The sequence below is a fragment of the Nyctereutes procyonoides genome, unplaced genomic scaffold (assembly GCF_905146905.1).
Source record: "Nyctereutes procyonoides isolate TBG_1078 unplaced genomic scaffold, NYPRO_anot_genome, whole genome shotgun sequence".
Classification (NCBI taxonomy): Eukaryota; Metazoa; Chordata; class Mammalia; order Carnivora; family Canidae; genus Nyctereutes; species Nyctereutes procyonoides.
Genome location: NW_026575040.1, coordinates 23,399,392 through 23,414,891, shown reverse-complemented (window position 1 = coordinate 23,414,891; position 15,500 = coordinate 23,399,392). Strand labels below are relative to the sequence as shown.

The window sequence follows — 15,500 nt, the reverse complement described above, 5'->3', positions numbered from 1 at the left end:
TCTGTTTCATCAATTATTTACGATCTTGTAATTAAAAGTCTGACATATCCATACTTCAATCCAGCAACTCAATTTATAGTTTACTGGATCTTCATTTTAAAGAATTAGCCAAACTAAAACATATTCAGTAAAATGATTTCACATTCACCTGTGCATAAAATTATAATTACTTACCTAAGCATGCCTGTACAGATTTAAGGTGAAGGTGCCACATGTGGAGAATAGAGTAATTATTACTGTCCTTTTCAATTACTACTAGAAAGAACTTTTCTGAAAACGGTGGTGGACGATATCCTATTATTCAAAAGAAAAGTACATTTAAGTCATATTTCCATTGGACTAAATAAAATAAAGACAGTTTTTAAAAACATCTCTTGATATGTATACAAGTCAGAAGGAAGAGGAAAAAATAGATATGTAGGAGTTTTATGTCATTTTTGTGCCAAAAATTAGGTAGCTATCAAGGACTAATGGGACTCCGTCAAAAGTACACCAAAGCCAACACGAAGGTATACCTATTGGTCAAAGATGAGACAATCTGAGTATCAAAGAATAAAAATGAATACAATTTATTAAAACATACTTACACTTAAAAAAAAAACGAGTACCTAAATATTAAAAGACAAAAAAAAAGGGCACATAAGAAAAAAAGGAAAAGGAAGAATAAGAAAAAACAGAAGGAATAAAAGGAAGAGAAACAAAGAGAAGGACAGAGAGACAGAGACAGAGGAAGAAGGAGACAGAGCAAAAGAGGAAGAGAATGTGCAAGAGCATAGTCAGCTTCACTGGATGCCTCTCATAGTAACTGAGACACTAGTTCCTTATTTGGAAAATTGAAGAAACATGTATCCTCCTTTTCCTATATGAAAACACAATTTTAAAAAAATTTAAATGCATTGGAGGAAGGGCAGCAGTGGCAGTACAGAAGAGACTTTTTAGAAATCTTATGCATTTTTTTTAAAATTAAAAGACACTGTGGATATAATTTTCCCTGTTGACAATTCTATTTTTCATATGTGAAAATGAAATCTACACAAAACAGAAACTTTCTGTATTTTTTCCTTTTAATTCTAGTATAGTTAACATACAGTGTTATATTAGTTTCAGATGTACAATTAGTGATTCAACAATTCTATACATAACTCGGTACTCATCATGATAAGTGTACTCTTAATCCCCTTCACCTATTTCACCCATCCTCCCACCAACCTTCCCTCTAGCAACCATCTATTTTCTATAGTTAAGAGTGTTTTTTGGTTTGTCTTTTTTTTTTCCTTTGTTCAACTGTTTGTTTCTTAAATCCACATACAAGTGAAACCACATGGTATTTGTCTCTCTCTCACTAGCTAATTTCACTTAACATTATACTCTCTAGCTTCAATCATATTATTGCAAATGACAAGATTTCATTCTTTTTATGGCTAAATAACAGTCTACTGTGTGTATATGCGTATACACACACACACACCCCACATTCTCTTTATCCGTTCATCAGTCAATGGACACGTGGGTTGCTTCCATATTTTGGCTATTGTGAACAATGCTGCAATGAACACAGGGGTGCATATATCTTTTCAAATCAGTGTTTTTGTATTCTTTGGGTAAATACCCAGTAGTATGATTACTGCACCATAGGGTTGTTTTTAATTTTTTGAGGAACCTTCATACTATTTACTACAATGGCTGTGCTTGTTGACATTCCCACCAATAGTATAGTATATGGGTATAAGGGGGTTTCTTTTTCTCCACATCCTCGCCAACACTATTTCTCATGTTTTCTATTTTAGCCATTTTGACAGGTGTGAGGTGATATCTTATTATGGTTTTGATTTGCATTTCCCTGATGAATGATATTAAACAAATCTTTCCTTAAAAATGAAAATCCGTAACAACAATCTCTTGGCAATGAGCACTGCTAGAGCTCTAATTGTCTCTAAATACCACATCTCATTAAAAAGAACAATGTGGAGTGACGACTCCACTCTTGCAAAGGATATCTACAACACAAGCTTAGGATAATTTATGGTACTTGAAAGAAGGTAAACTAGTAAAAATAGTAAAGTTGTGACAAAAGGACTCAGGACCAACTTGAAAGGGCCCTCACTAGCCTAATATAAGACAATGTAAGCAATAAAAATAATGACTGAAAACTGGCTGATATATGCTGAGTACATAAAAATCCATGAGTGATAAGTACTTCTATGTAATTATTCTTCAATAAAGTGTTTTTAAAAAATGGATTCATAATGATACTCAAAAGAAAAAGAAAGCCAAACAACAATAATATATTCACCAGTAATCCCTCGTAATAACTTGAGTACAAACTCCCTCTTCTAAAATTCCCAATTAAAGGGAAAGAACTAAATACTTACCTGCCTTTCCTAAAAATAATTCTGTATTTCAAAGTAGCCAAATAGCTCTAGTTGATAAGAGAAAGCCTTTCTTTACAAATACTTTCCAGCTAATAAATAAATGAGAATTGATAAAGTTAGGAAAATGTAATTTTGCAATCTTTAATGAAATAATGGATCTAAAGACAACAACATTAATAGGAGAAACCATGATATAGCAGATTGGTGGCAAACATTACACTGAAACACCACCTGCGTCTTCTGCATCTAGTATCATTAAAAATGAGACATCCTAAGAGATGTTCTTTCTTATGTCCTTCTATGAAGGGCACAGCATCACCTAGAAATTTGAACCTGGATCTAATAAAATCTACATAGGTAATATGCTAATAGGAGAAAGTTTGAATAACACTGTAGGTAATTAGGGAAATTACTATAAGATAACTTTCTCTAAAACAAATAAGTGGCATGATGAGAGTATAAAGAGGGCATCACTTTAGATTAAAATACCCTTAAACAATGAAATACAACAATGTAGAGAGTTTGTTTGGATATAGAGCCAAACAAATTAAAACCAAGTAACTTCTGACATTTTTGAGACACCTGAATAAAGTAAACATGGACTAGTTATTACACAATTCTGAGGAATTTTGTTATTTATCAATGTGATAACAGCACTCATTTAAATCATTTTTAGAAAAAAAAAGAAAGTCATTTTTAGAAATGCATGTGGAAGTACACAGGAGTGAAACAACATGATGGTTGGGTTTGTTTTAAAATATTTCAGAAAGGGGCACCTGGATGGCTCAGTCGGTTAAGCAGCCGACTCTTGATTTTGGCTCAGATCATGATCCTGGGTGGTAGGATGGAGCCCTGCATCAGGTTCTGCGCTAAGTGGGGAGTCTGCTTCAGGATTCTTTCTCTCCTTCTGCCCCACCCCCACCCTTGTTCACACTCTCTCTAAAATAAATAAACAATTTTTTTTCCAGAAAAAAGGAAAAGGAAATAGGATAAAGCAAGTGAAACAAAATCTTTAAACTTTGTACTCTAATAGGCATTCTTCTTAATTAAAAGAGAAGTTAGAGGGGTGCCTGGTAGAGCACGCAACTCTTGACCTCAGGGTCATGAGTTCAAGGCCCATGTTGGACATGAAGCCTACATAAAATAAAATTTTTTTTAATTTTTTAAATATTAAAGAGAAATTAATTTTTAACTAAAACTTAAGAAGTAAAAAATAAGGCAGGGGCAAGGAAGAGAGAACATATGCCTATCAAGTCCTTTAAAGAAATAAAATAGCTATAAAATCAAGAAGAATATAAAAATCTAAAGGAAAACCAAGAAGGGCATTAGGAAATCTTTTGACCTAATTTTACAATGACATAAAGAAATATAAAAGGAGGTAAATAAAAAATGTTTTTAAATGTCTTTCAATTAAAAATATTATGATAAAATAATTACTTTATATAAGCATTATATCTAGTAGGTTAGCATGAATTTCTTGTTAGAAATAAGATGATAAAGTGTACCTAGGTTTTGGGAAAGCATTTTAAAAAGTTCAAACCAGATAAAGGTGAAATATTATAGAAAAGCACGTTTTAAATCTATAAAGCAGTCCTATTATGCCCTATTGATAGTGAAATAAAACAATGTGACAACTGAATAACTTATTAAGAAGAAAACTATTAATATAAGAAGATGCATGAAAGGAAAAACTTACTAGTGGTAAAGACATGTCAGAGAAGAATTCACTCTTATTTTTCACTAAATAAAAGACACTAACTATATAAATTTGGTAGAAATACTGTTCATAAATGTCTATATATAATTCTGTGATACAAGCTATATCAAGAAAATTTATTATGTCTATTTGTCTATTTAGATACTTATGATCTATAATCAAATTAGATAAAGGATCTGGAAACCTTTTGTTTTTTGTCTTTTTTCTTTTTTTTAAGATTTTATTTATTTTTTCATGAGAGACAGAGAGAGAGAGGCAGAGACACAGGGAGAGGGAGAAGCAGGCTCCATGCAGGGACCCGACATGGGACTCGACAAGGGACTCGATCCTGGGACTCCAGGATCACGCCCTAGGCCGAAAGCAGGCACTAAACTGCTGAGACACCCAGGGATTCCCTGTAAAATGAATTCTTTTTTTTAAAGATTTATTTATTTATTTATTCATGATAGACGTAGAGAGAGAGAGAGAGGCAGAGACACAGGTGGAGGGAGAAGCAGGCTCCATGCCGGGAGCCCGACGTGGGACTTGATCCCGGGACTCCAGGATCAGGCCCTGGGCCAAAGGCAGGTGCTAAACCACTGAGCCACCCAGGGATCCCCTGTAAAATGAATTCTTAAAGCAGAACATATCTTTCCTTCTTTCAAACAGAAAATATTCTATTTGTTCTATGTTCACATATGTTCTATATTCAAATAGCACATGACTGTTTCATAATTACAAAGTTAGAACTTTTAAAGGGAACATTCTAAGCTAAATAATAAAGTTTAAACTAAACATCATATGGGGTCTACTCCTGAAAGCTCTTATGGAGAATTGCTTTCTTTCACACACAAAAAAACAAATACATGTCAGAGGGCAACATCATGAGATGGTACCTTTAATTCACAGTGTACCTAAGGTCCCTGATATACCATAAAAAACAATGTCTTACATATATTCGTCAATGGTCTTTATCAATTTATCGGGGACTTTTAAAAACTTACACTAAAATTAGTTTGCTTAAGGTACTACAGGGAACTTAATACCAATAAGAGATAATTTAATTGTAAGATTGAACACTTAAAATTACTTTTTAAAACAATTAAACTGGGACACCTGGGTAGCTCAGTGGTTGGCCTTTTGCCTTTGGTTCAGGGTGTGATCTTGGGGTCCTGGGATCGAGTCCCACATCGGGTTCCCCGTGGGGAACCTGTTTCTCTCTCTGCCTGTGTCTCTGACTCTCTCTCTCTATGTCTCTCATGAATAAATAAATAAAATCTTTAAAAAAATAAAAATAAAACAAACTAGGATTCAAAAATAATATTTTCTTGGCAAAAGTCTATGTCATTGGTAAAACTCTCTTTCAAAATGTAATTTTCATCCAAATGCTTTCTTCACATACAAACAAGCAATTTTTAAAGAACTGATATTATTTGCTAAAAATTACAAGAGTGATGACTTTTAATAATATAGATCCATACTCAATAAGAATTTGGAGGATATTTTTTTAGGATTAAAGTATCAAATTCAAGTCTACTCCTTAAAAGTACCTTGTGATGGCTGAAAAAATATTTCTGTTTCCTTTTTCTCCATATCTTCCTTATGTGGTTTGTATCCTATAATGAAATCTTCTTGAAACACATGAAGCAACTGTGTATTTGAGCCACACTACAAATATGAAAAAAAAATTAATCTTTCAATTCCCTGCCTCCACCCACCACCTCCCCAAGAACACTATTGTAGAAGAAATAAACTAATAATTTCTATTCTTTATCAACTGACAAATTAGAAAGGAAAAAGCAACAACGAAAAAATCATTAGAATCACCTGGGCAGAGAAAATCGCTTTCAAAGATACAATAGCCAGTGGCAGAATTGAAGAGCTTTAATTAAAAAAAATCAACAGATCTGCTTTTAAACACACACACACACACACACACACACACACGATCTACACCACTCTGAGCTAAAAAATACTAGGTCTCATGATGAATGGCTGGAGAGCGCTATGCTATGTTACGAGGCAATTAGTACAGGATTCCCTTAGTTTTCTAATTCCACTTGAGAACCAAAAAAAGAAAAGGAAAACCAGAAAAGTCCTCAAAGTATTCCCAGACTGTCTAGTGGAAATTATGAGGGACCCTATGACAGCCAGTTGGGGTTGGGTGACACACCTCTGGATTAATGTATTTACATGTAAGTAACTAGAATTTCTAGAAGGATGGATGAGACAACACTCAGCTGCTACTGCTACGCTATGTGAGCACGTTTTTTAACAACACAGAGAAAAAGAGTAAAAATAATACAAATGGCCACTTACAATTACAAAAGTGAGCTGAAATTCAAGGAAAAACTAAATCTTATTATGGAAGTGTGTGAGGACAATTAGATGGCTACCCCACAGATTTTAGGAAAGGGAAGCACTGGATGAGTGGGCTAAATCTTACAGAATAAAGGAAATCAACCTCCTTACAAACTACACAGAAATGAAAGGACTGTAGTATTAGGTTAACCCACTGAAGTTTTATGAAAGTTATATGGTATTTTTATGTCTCTCTATATAGAAACCAAAAATCTTTTCCTTTGGGTCACCTCCCCAAAGGAAAAAAATAAATGAAAAGGGAAAGGTAAGGTCTTTACGGAGACAGAAATCATACAGCACACTAGACACAAACCTAGAATGTATTTTAAACTTTGTAATTTATGAGCCTAAGCCATTTATCAGTGCTTGCAGTTTACCAATCCTTGTGTTAAAGACAGCCACAACTAGAGGGTGAAAATTCTTGAACAAGTATGAAGTTAAAGGCATAATGCTAAGTGAAGAGTGGCCTCAGTTAATAACCCTTGGTGAAGAGATGAAGCTAAAGTGGGAGATGAATTTAACACCCAGCCCATTAAAAATCAAGACCTTTATGGGAATGAAGACAATCCACTCTTCTCCCATATCCCTATGGAGTGGAAAAAGGAAATAACAGGTTAAGTATTTCCTTGGAGGCATTTGTAGTTTGAGTCTGGCAGCCACATTTCTGTTGCCAAGAGCTGACATGGTAATTTCTCTACATTGGTGAAAATTATTACATTTTCACCCACAGAATGTACCAGGCACCACGGGGAAAAAAAATAACACAATTATATTTGTTTTTAAAAATGGTCAGCTCTTTCTTCATTTCCTTGTTTAAAAATACTGGTATAACTTCCTCACAACAATCTTGTGTTTTTTTTTTTATTTGGAATAAATACATAGGTCTATCCTTTAGGTCACCAACATGATCCTGAAGAAACAAATATCCTGAGAACTAGAAAGGGATTTATGAATTTACTGTAGAGAGAAGGGTTCTCCCTATCCTAGGTATTTTCTGGGGAAGAACAGTAACTACAAAAAAGACCTGTGATTAGAAAGTAAATGTATATCTGGATCCCACTTTCAGCTGAATTTTACTGGATATCATAAAAATATCTAATATTCAGCCTAGCAAGGCAAACACTAAAGCTGAATTGAACTATCAGCTGAGTTGAAATGAGGAATAACATAAAAAGAGAAACCACAAACCAAGTCTCTATGCAGCTGTACTGTATTTTCCTTTATGGTTTCCCTGCCTGAATTAAATGACCTTTAAACAGGAAACAAGGCTACAGATATAATTCATCTGGAGAATAATTCCTAAATCATTAGATTTTTACTGTGGAAATCAAGAGAAGCTGGCTATATTTAGTATCAAACAAGAGAATTATGCTGACAACGAAATATATAACATAAAGTACTCTGGAATAGAATACATTAATATCTCCATTCACAAGCATGTTTTTACTTGGTTGGTTATTGCGTCGAGTTCAATAATGCAGCCAGGCCGCGCAGTAGACTGTTGGCTCACAATATTAAACACTTCTCCAATAAGTTTCTGTAAATAAAAAACAGAAAATGCGAATGATCAACAATTTATGAATCTATTGTGAGTATGATACAGCATCTCAGACATTCAAGGCCCCTCTAAATACTGATTGGCAATGGCAATTCATACATTCAAAAAAATTTTTCAAATTTCTATACTCTTATTCTCATTTTTAAAATTAACCAGGTAGAAAATTCTACAGCGTTTAGCTAAATAGCATATTATGTTAAGGCATCTGGTTCTTTTAACATGCCTTCATTTTGCAATCTTAAAGCTCCAAGACAGACACGGCTAGGTATTTGGCCCAACACCCATGTGTACGGTCTGCAGATGTGCAATGCCATGTAAAAGTACAACGCTGCCAGTTAGAAGGTATGGGCAATGGTTGAGAAGAAGTGGGACTCTGCAACTTGAGATGAAGATGTTTGAATATGGGAAGCCTAACTATGAGTCCCCAAACTCCCAAACCTTTCTGCTGAAAAAAGCAGTCCTTTCTCCATCCTTCCAATCAGGATTTCCTTGCATAAAAACCTTTCAGTAACTTCACTTGAAGCAGTTACTTAACAAGGAGATGCCCATTCTCTTCCATATCACCTCTATTACTTATGAACTCTGGGCTGGTAAGAGGGGTGAGATCCCAGCTTAGCCTAGGGATATAAATACAAGATTGGCTCTGGAAAAACAACATATACTCTGGGGTTGAAGGATCTTTCCAATTTGTATCAGCAGAATTCCAGAGACATGTATGGGAACAGATTCTATGGTTATTAGACCAAGGAGGCAAAATACATGGCTGGGTATGGCTGAATTTATTGTTGGGTACATTCACCCAAGATTCAGGATTTGAAGTGTTATCTCAGACATCTGTCTGCTGGGTTTGTTAACTGAAATCTGGATGCAACTCTGGCCTACAGGTGGTGAGGTTAAAATACTGGAATACCTCTAACACACCATGAATCCTTGCTACTCAAGAGTGGTCAATGGACCAACAACAACAGCAGCGTCTGGAAGCTTTCTGTAAATACAATTCTCAGGCCCGGAAGCTAAAACATCTGCATTTTAACACAATCTCTAGATGATTCCTGTACATACTGAAGTTTAATATGTACTGACATAGATCAATGGTTCTCAGCTTTGGCTGCACACTCAATCACCTGAGGAGCTTTAACAATCATTGCTGCTCAGCTCTCACTCACAGAGACTGCTTTATTGGTCTAGAGTACAATCTGATCACAGGCATTTTACAAACTCCTCAGTGCTTCTAATATGAAATCAAAGTTGCAATCTCCTTGCAGGGATACCCATTTTAGGTAAGGATTTGCCTTTCCTGCCCACAACTCTGCTGCTAGCACTGTGACTAAGGCCTTACCAAATGCCTTATTCAACACTACAGGATCTTACTCAACTTTACCTCCAACAAAAGAACCCTTTTAACAGCAGAAGATAGGGCCAGAATTAGGATAAAGTGAATGAAGTACTCACCTTAGGTGCGAAATTTAAGGGGGTGGGGAAGGAGGTGCCAAAAAATCAATGATCAAGATAAATAATACCTTAATGCAGTATTTTTAAAAGATTTATTTATTAGGGGTGGGTGTGCCTGTGCAAGTTGGGGGAGAGACAGAGGGAGAGGGAGAGGGAGAGAGAACCTCAAGCAGACTCCCTGCTGAGTGCAGAGCCCCACATGGGGCTCAATCTCACAACTCATGAGACTCTGACCTAGGCTGAAATCACAAGTCAGACATTTAATTGACTTAGCCACCCAGGCTTCCCAATGCAGTATTTCTTAAAATCAAAAGTAATGCAAAAAAAAATTTATAATAAACAAAATACCAAAATTTTAAATATAGGATTCAACAATGTTATGGGGCACCTGACTGGCTCAGTCAGAAGAGCATGTGACTCTTGATCTTGGGGTCATGAGTCTGAGTCCCACATTGGACGTAGAGATTATTTAAATAAAAACTAAAAAGAAAAAATGTCTCAGTGAGCCATATTAGAGCTGAGACACATTTTTATGTATTTTTAATGGCTTTTTTCCAGAACATTAAAATGGTTGAAAACTACTGAAAATTTGAAAAGAAGGTGTATTAAAACTCACAATATTATTTTAAGCTTAAATTTATTTATACCAAAATAAGATTAATGACTATTTTACTTTCCTGGATTTAGTGGGAGCAAATTTAGCAATATTTTTTAAATCTACATTTTGCTTATCTTGTTTTAGCTATAGAGAACTTCCCTATTTGGCAGTCTCTTAACTGAATGACAATTTTAAATAATTTTTTTAAATTAATTAATTTTTTTCCCCCGAGAGGGAGGAGAAGGAAGGACAGAGGGAGAAGGAGAGAGAGAAACTTAAGCAGGCTCCACACCCAGTGTGGAGCTCAATGTAGGGCTCAATCTCACAATCCTGAGATCATAACCTGAGCCAAAATCAAGAGTCAGATGCTTAACTGAAGGAGCCAACCCAGGTGCCTCCTTAAATTATTTTTAATTAACTTCAGCTTACTGAAACTTCTTCTGCAGGACAACATTGTAACTAGTATTGTTTTTTTTTTTTTTAAGTTCTGAAGTCTGCTTCCAAATTTGAATAAAACTGTATTAAGCAAAATTTGTGAATCAGTTTTAGAAGACCCAAACACAATGTTGATTTTATATTACAAATTATGGACACTGCATGACACTTAAAACTTTTCCAGATGAATTTTCCACAAGACTGCAAGTCAGTAGCTGCATTTTATAAACAAGATTATCTAGGGACGCCTGGGTGGCTCAGCGGTTGAGTAGCTGCCCTCTGCTCAGGGTGTGATCCTGGTCCCGGGATGAAGTCCCACATCAGGCTCCCTGCATGGAGCCTGCTTCTTCCTCTGCCTGTGTCTCTGCCTCTCTCTGTGTGTCTCTCATGAATAAATAAAATCTTAAAAAAAAAAAACAAGATTAACTTTTCTCCAGCTAAAAATTCAAAATCTAAAACAATTCAGTTAATTTTTCATACCTCAATTTTGAATGTGAAATTAGTATGCTTGGTAGTCAGAATAACGGCCCCTAAAATGTTCTCATCCTAATTCCTAGAACCTGTAAATATGTTACTTTACATGACAAAAGAGATTTTGTGTGTGATTAAATTAAACATCTGGAGATGGGCAATTATCTTTGATTAGATAGAAGGGTCCACCATAATCATGATGGTCCTTACAAGAAGGAGGAAGTATGGAAGGACTCAGAGAGAGAAACAAAGGCCAGAGAAAGAGATTTGAAAATGCTCTGATGCTCGCTTTAAAAAGGTGGAAGGAGCCATGAGCCAGCCAAGCGACACAGGGGGAGAAGTCGGAAAGGGCAAGAACATGGATTCTCCCCTACAGCCTCCAGAGGGAATATGGCCTTGCCAACACTTTGGTTTTAGAATGTCTGACCTCCAAAACCATAAGATAGTAAATGTATTGTTTTAAAGTCACCAATTTGATGGTGACAATTTGTTATATCAGCAGTAGGAAACTAATACAGATTCCCACAATCTCTGTAATCTTTACTTGATAGGCATTTTTTTCCAATAAGAATATCACATCTTATAATTCATGTATTTCCAGTTTCCCTTTTGCTTTTAATTCATTTTCAGGTTCAGGGACTATACGCATACCTCTTGCTAATAATTTACACTCACCAAACGTAATTTCAAAGTTACTCTCTCACTCTCTCACTATATCCAACAAATCTCAATTGAAAACTGGATTAGCAAAGAAGTAAATTTTGATCACATTATTGAAGTGTTTGCCTTCATGAAAGCCAAGAAAATAAAATTATAATAAATTCTGTTTAGGGCATAAGTAACATTTAAACTTAAAAGAATATCATGAATTTTAATATACTTACTTCTAATTTTCAATACTTTTCAACTACTTTAATGTTCTGGAAAAAAATTAACCATTAAGAAATTACAGAAACATATGTTTATAGAGGCTTCCTTTTGCCACAGGCTTCAATGTGGCTCATCGTGGCACTGCTGGATCTGTATTTAAAATTTTGTCATTTTGTTCATCAAGGACTTCTCTGCATTTATTTTGATTGTTTGAAATACAGCACTAAAACTGCCCAACCCAGTAATTCCACTACTACTGGACATTTACTCAAAGAAAATGTGAACACTAATGTTTAGGCCCCCCCACCAGGTTTAAAAAGAAAAAAAAAAAAAGACAAATACCCAAGGTGCTGACAAGAGCGTAAGAGAATGTAGAATTTGGTGGTGAGAGGAGGAAACTATGATTAATGAATTCAGGCTCTGTGACTAACTGTAGAAGCAGGGGCTATAACAGCTTTCCTTGACATTGTTTCTTTCCCCTGATTTCCCAACTGTGACAAATACTGAGAGTGCAACAGCTTCAATTCAGGTTCCAAGTAGGACCATGACTAAGCTGGCATCATTACACAACGACACAATGCCAAACAGGAATCTGTATTTCCCCTGTGCTGGAGATAAAAGTTTCTCCATCTCAATAAAAATCAGGAATAGATGCTAGGGGGCAAAAAGAGTGGACTTTGCTGGCTAATCTTTCTCTGCATCTAAACTTGATGCACTGTCTGCTTATTCTGTGCCCCCAAAAGGTTTTCTTCTGGACGGTATCACCTAGTTCCCAAGCCCACTTCAGCTTCAGGCTGAATTCACTCCATGGGAGGGACTGGTCAGAGATTGGAGAGAAAAGAGAGAGAGTAGTTGGGGCATTTATGCCCCCTGCTCCCCACAATTCTAGCAGTGGCTATTCTCCTGTGTGTCCACCTCTCCCAACAGGCAGCTCCTTTTCCATGGCTTTTCTCTCACCAGACTTTGGTATACTGTTACTGCTCTCTTGTCCCTCAGGCACAGGGATCTATTTTTCTACTGTCACTGCAAAAAATTATCAAAACTTAGCGATTTAAAACAACACAAATCTATTACCTTATAGTTCTGTAGGTCAGAAGTCTGACATGAGTCTCACTGAACTAACATCAATTTGTCAGCAGGGCTCCATTTCTTTCTGGAGACTTGAGAGAAAAGCCCAATTTCCTTGCCTTTTCTAGCTTCTAGAGGTTATCCATATTCTTTGGCTCATGCCCCCCTCTCTCCTTCCCCAAAGTTAGTAAATTCATCTCTGACCATTCCTCTTTTATCACGTCTCTTTGTGACTACAGACAGGAAAAGTTCTCTGCTTTCAAGGACTCATGTGATTAGGCTGGGCCTACCCAAATAATTGAGGAAATTTTGACATTTCAGGGTCCTTAATTCATTCACATATGCAAAGTTGCAAAGTCTCCTCTGCTCTGTGAGGTAACATATCTGCAGGTTCTGGGGATTAGCATGAACATCTTTGAGGCCATTATTTTAATAATGGTAATAATAGCTTCATCCCTCTGCCAGACTCTGAGTGCCTTATTATCACTAGTGGGTGAATCATGAGCTCAAATCGTTCAGGAGTTCTTTCATTAAACTCTTCACACTTAAACTTTTAAAAGTGTGTCATCTGTTTCCCACACAGGCCCTGACTGACAGAGACTAAATCAAGGTGGCACTCACTGATTGTCTCTCCCTGAAAAAGTGCAACCTTTACCAATGTGTTCTCCCCACAATATGCAAAGACCTTTGTGTAGCTTCTTCTACTTAGTATACTCACCCCTCTCAATTTAAATACTATAATCCCACAAAACTTGAACCAATTCAAGAGAAAATACAAACAGCCAAAAAAATATGAAAAATCATTCCATTCCTGCAATAATAAAAAATGCATAAATCAAAGTAGTATGTATCAGTTCAAAACAGTGATTTTGACAGAAAGAAGAAAAAGAGGGGGACACCTGGGTGGCTCAGCAGTTGAGCATCTGCCTTTGGCCCTGGTCATGATCCCAGAGTCCCAGGATCGAGTCCCACATCGGGCTCCCTGCATGGAGCCTGCTTCTCTCTCTGCCTGTGTCTCTGCCTCTCTCTCTCTCTCTCTCTCAATCTCTCTTTCTCTCTCTCTCTCTCTCTCTCTCCCTGTGTCTCTCATGAATAAATAAAATCTTAGAAAAAGAAAGAAAAAGAGGGCAGAGAAAACCTGTACTCACATATTTTGCTGATGAAGTACAAATTGGTAGAACAGCTAGCTTCTCATTGCCTTCACAAGGTAATAAAACTCTTAAGCATATTCATTAACTTATTCATTAACTCAACAAATATTTATAGTGTTTATCAGATATCAGGCACTGGGAATACAGCACTGCCTTCATCTCACATTTAACTGAAGACAAATAGCACACAAATAAGTAAAACAAACTGTGAAATGGTACTAAGTGTGAAGGGGAAAATAAAGTGGGGACGTGAGCAGAAGTATTGTGCATGGGTGGTCAGGAAGCCCTCCCTCGACTGAAGACCTAAAGGAGGCAAGAATACAAACCATATGTTATCTGAGGGAAGAACATTCCAGGTCGGGAGAACAGTAAGTAAAAGACACTAAGATAAGAGACTGTTGGCCATGCTCCAGGACCACTAAAGAGACAGGTATGGCTGGAGCCAAAATGAGGGGGGCAAAAAGTAGAAAAATATAGTATCAGACAAGTGAAGGAAGGCAGGATGGGGGTGAGAGGTAAAGCCTGTACAGTATTGCAGTTCACCGTAGGCAATGGCTTAAGAGTGACATGACCCAAACAAATTACACTTTAAAAATAGCATTCTGACGTCTATGTTGAGAATAGGAAGTCCAAGACCACCTTCCCCCACAGACACACGGATTTAACAGTGATAAAATTAAACATGCTTTCATGAAAAAAAAAACCACCCAATAAACTATGAAGAGAAAGAAACTACTTCCATATAATAAAAGACAGAGATGAAACGCTCAAAGCTAATACCATACTCAATGGGAAAAGACAGAGTTTTTCCTCTAAGATCAGGAATAAGGCAAAGGATGCCCACTCTCACCACTCTATTCAACACAGACTGCAAGCTCTAGCCAGAACAATTAGACAAAAAATAAGCATTAAAAAAAAAGACATAGAATTACCTGTTTGCAGATGACTCGATCTTATACGCAGAAAACCTCAAAAATTCACACACAGAGGCGGGGCAAGATGGCGGAAGAGCAGGGTCCCCAAATCACCTGTCCCCACCAAATTACCTAGAAAACCTTCAAATCATCCTGAAAATCTATTAATTCGACCTGAGATTTAAAGAGAGACCAGCTGGAATGCTACAGTGAGAAGAGTTCGCGCTTCGATCAAGGTAGGAAGACGGGGAAAAAGAAATAAAGGAACAAAAGGCCTCTGAGGGGGAGGGGCCCCGCGAGGAGCCAGACTGAGGCCGGGGCGAGTGTCCCCAGGACAGGAGAGCCCCGTCCCGTCCCGGAGAAGCAGGAGCTGCACCAACCTTCCCGGGCGGGCGGAAAGGGGCTCGCAGGGAGTTGGAGCAGGACCCAGGAGGGCGGGGATGCCCTCGGGCTCCCTGGGACACTAACAGGGACCTGCGCCCCGGGAGAGTGCAACGAGCTCCCTAAGGGCTGCAGCGCGCACGGCGGGGCCGGAGCAGCTCGGAGGGGCTCGG

General features: G+C 37.1%; 1 protein-coding gene across 4 annotated transcripts in view; it reads right to left on the bottom strand.

The window, feature by feature from the left end:
• Nucleotides 1-15,500, bottom strand: part of DMXL2 (Dmx like 2) — a 156,873-nt gene that overhangs the window by 53,669 nt on the left and 87,704 nt on the right. For all 4 annotated transcript variants that reach the window (XM_055319683.1, XM_055319685.1, XM_055319684.1 and 1 more), the window contains exons 14-16: nucleotides 7,877-7,966; nucleotides 5,619-5,736; nucleotides 175-294 (exon numbers count right to left, since the gene is read on the bottom strand). In XM_055319683.1, coding sequence (XP_055175658.1) covers nucleotides 175-294; nucleotides 5,619-5,736; nucleotides 7,877-7,966 — 328 coding nt within the window. The remainder of the gene's footprint in view (nucleotides 1-174; nucleotides 295-5,618; nucleotides 5,737-7,876; nucleotides 7,967-15,500) is intronic.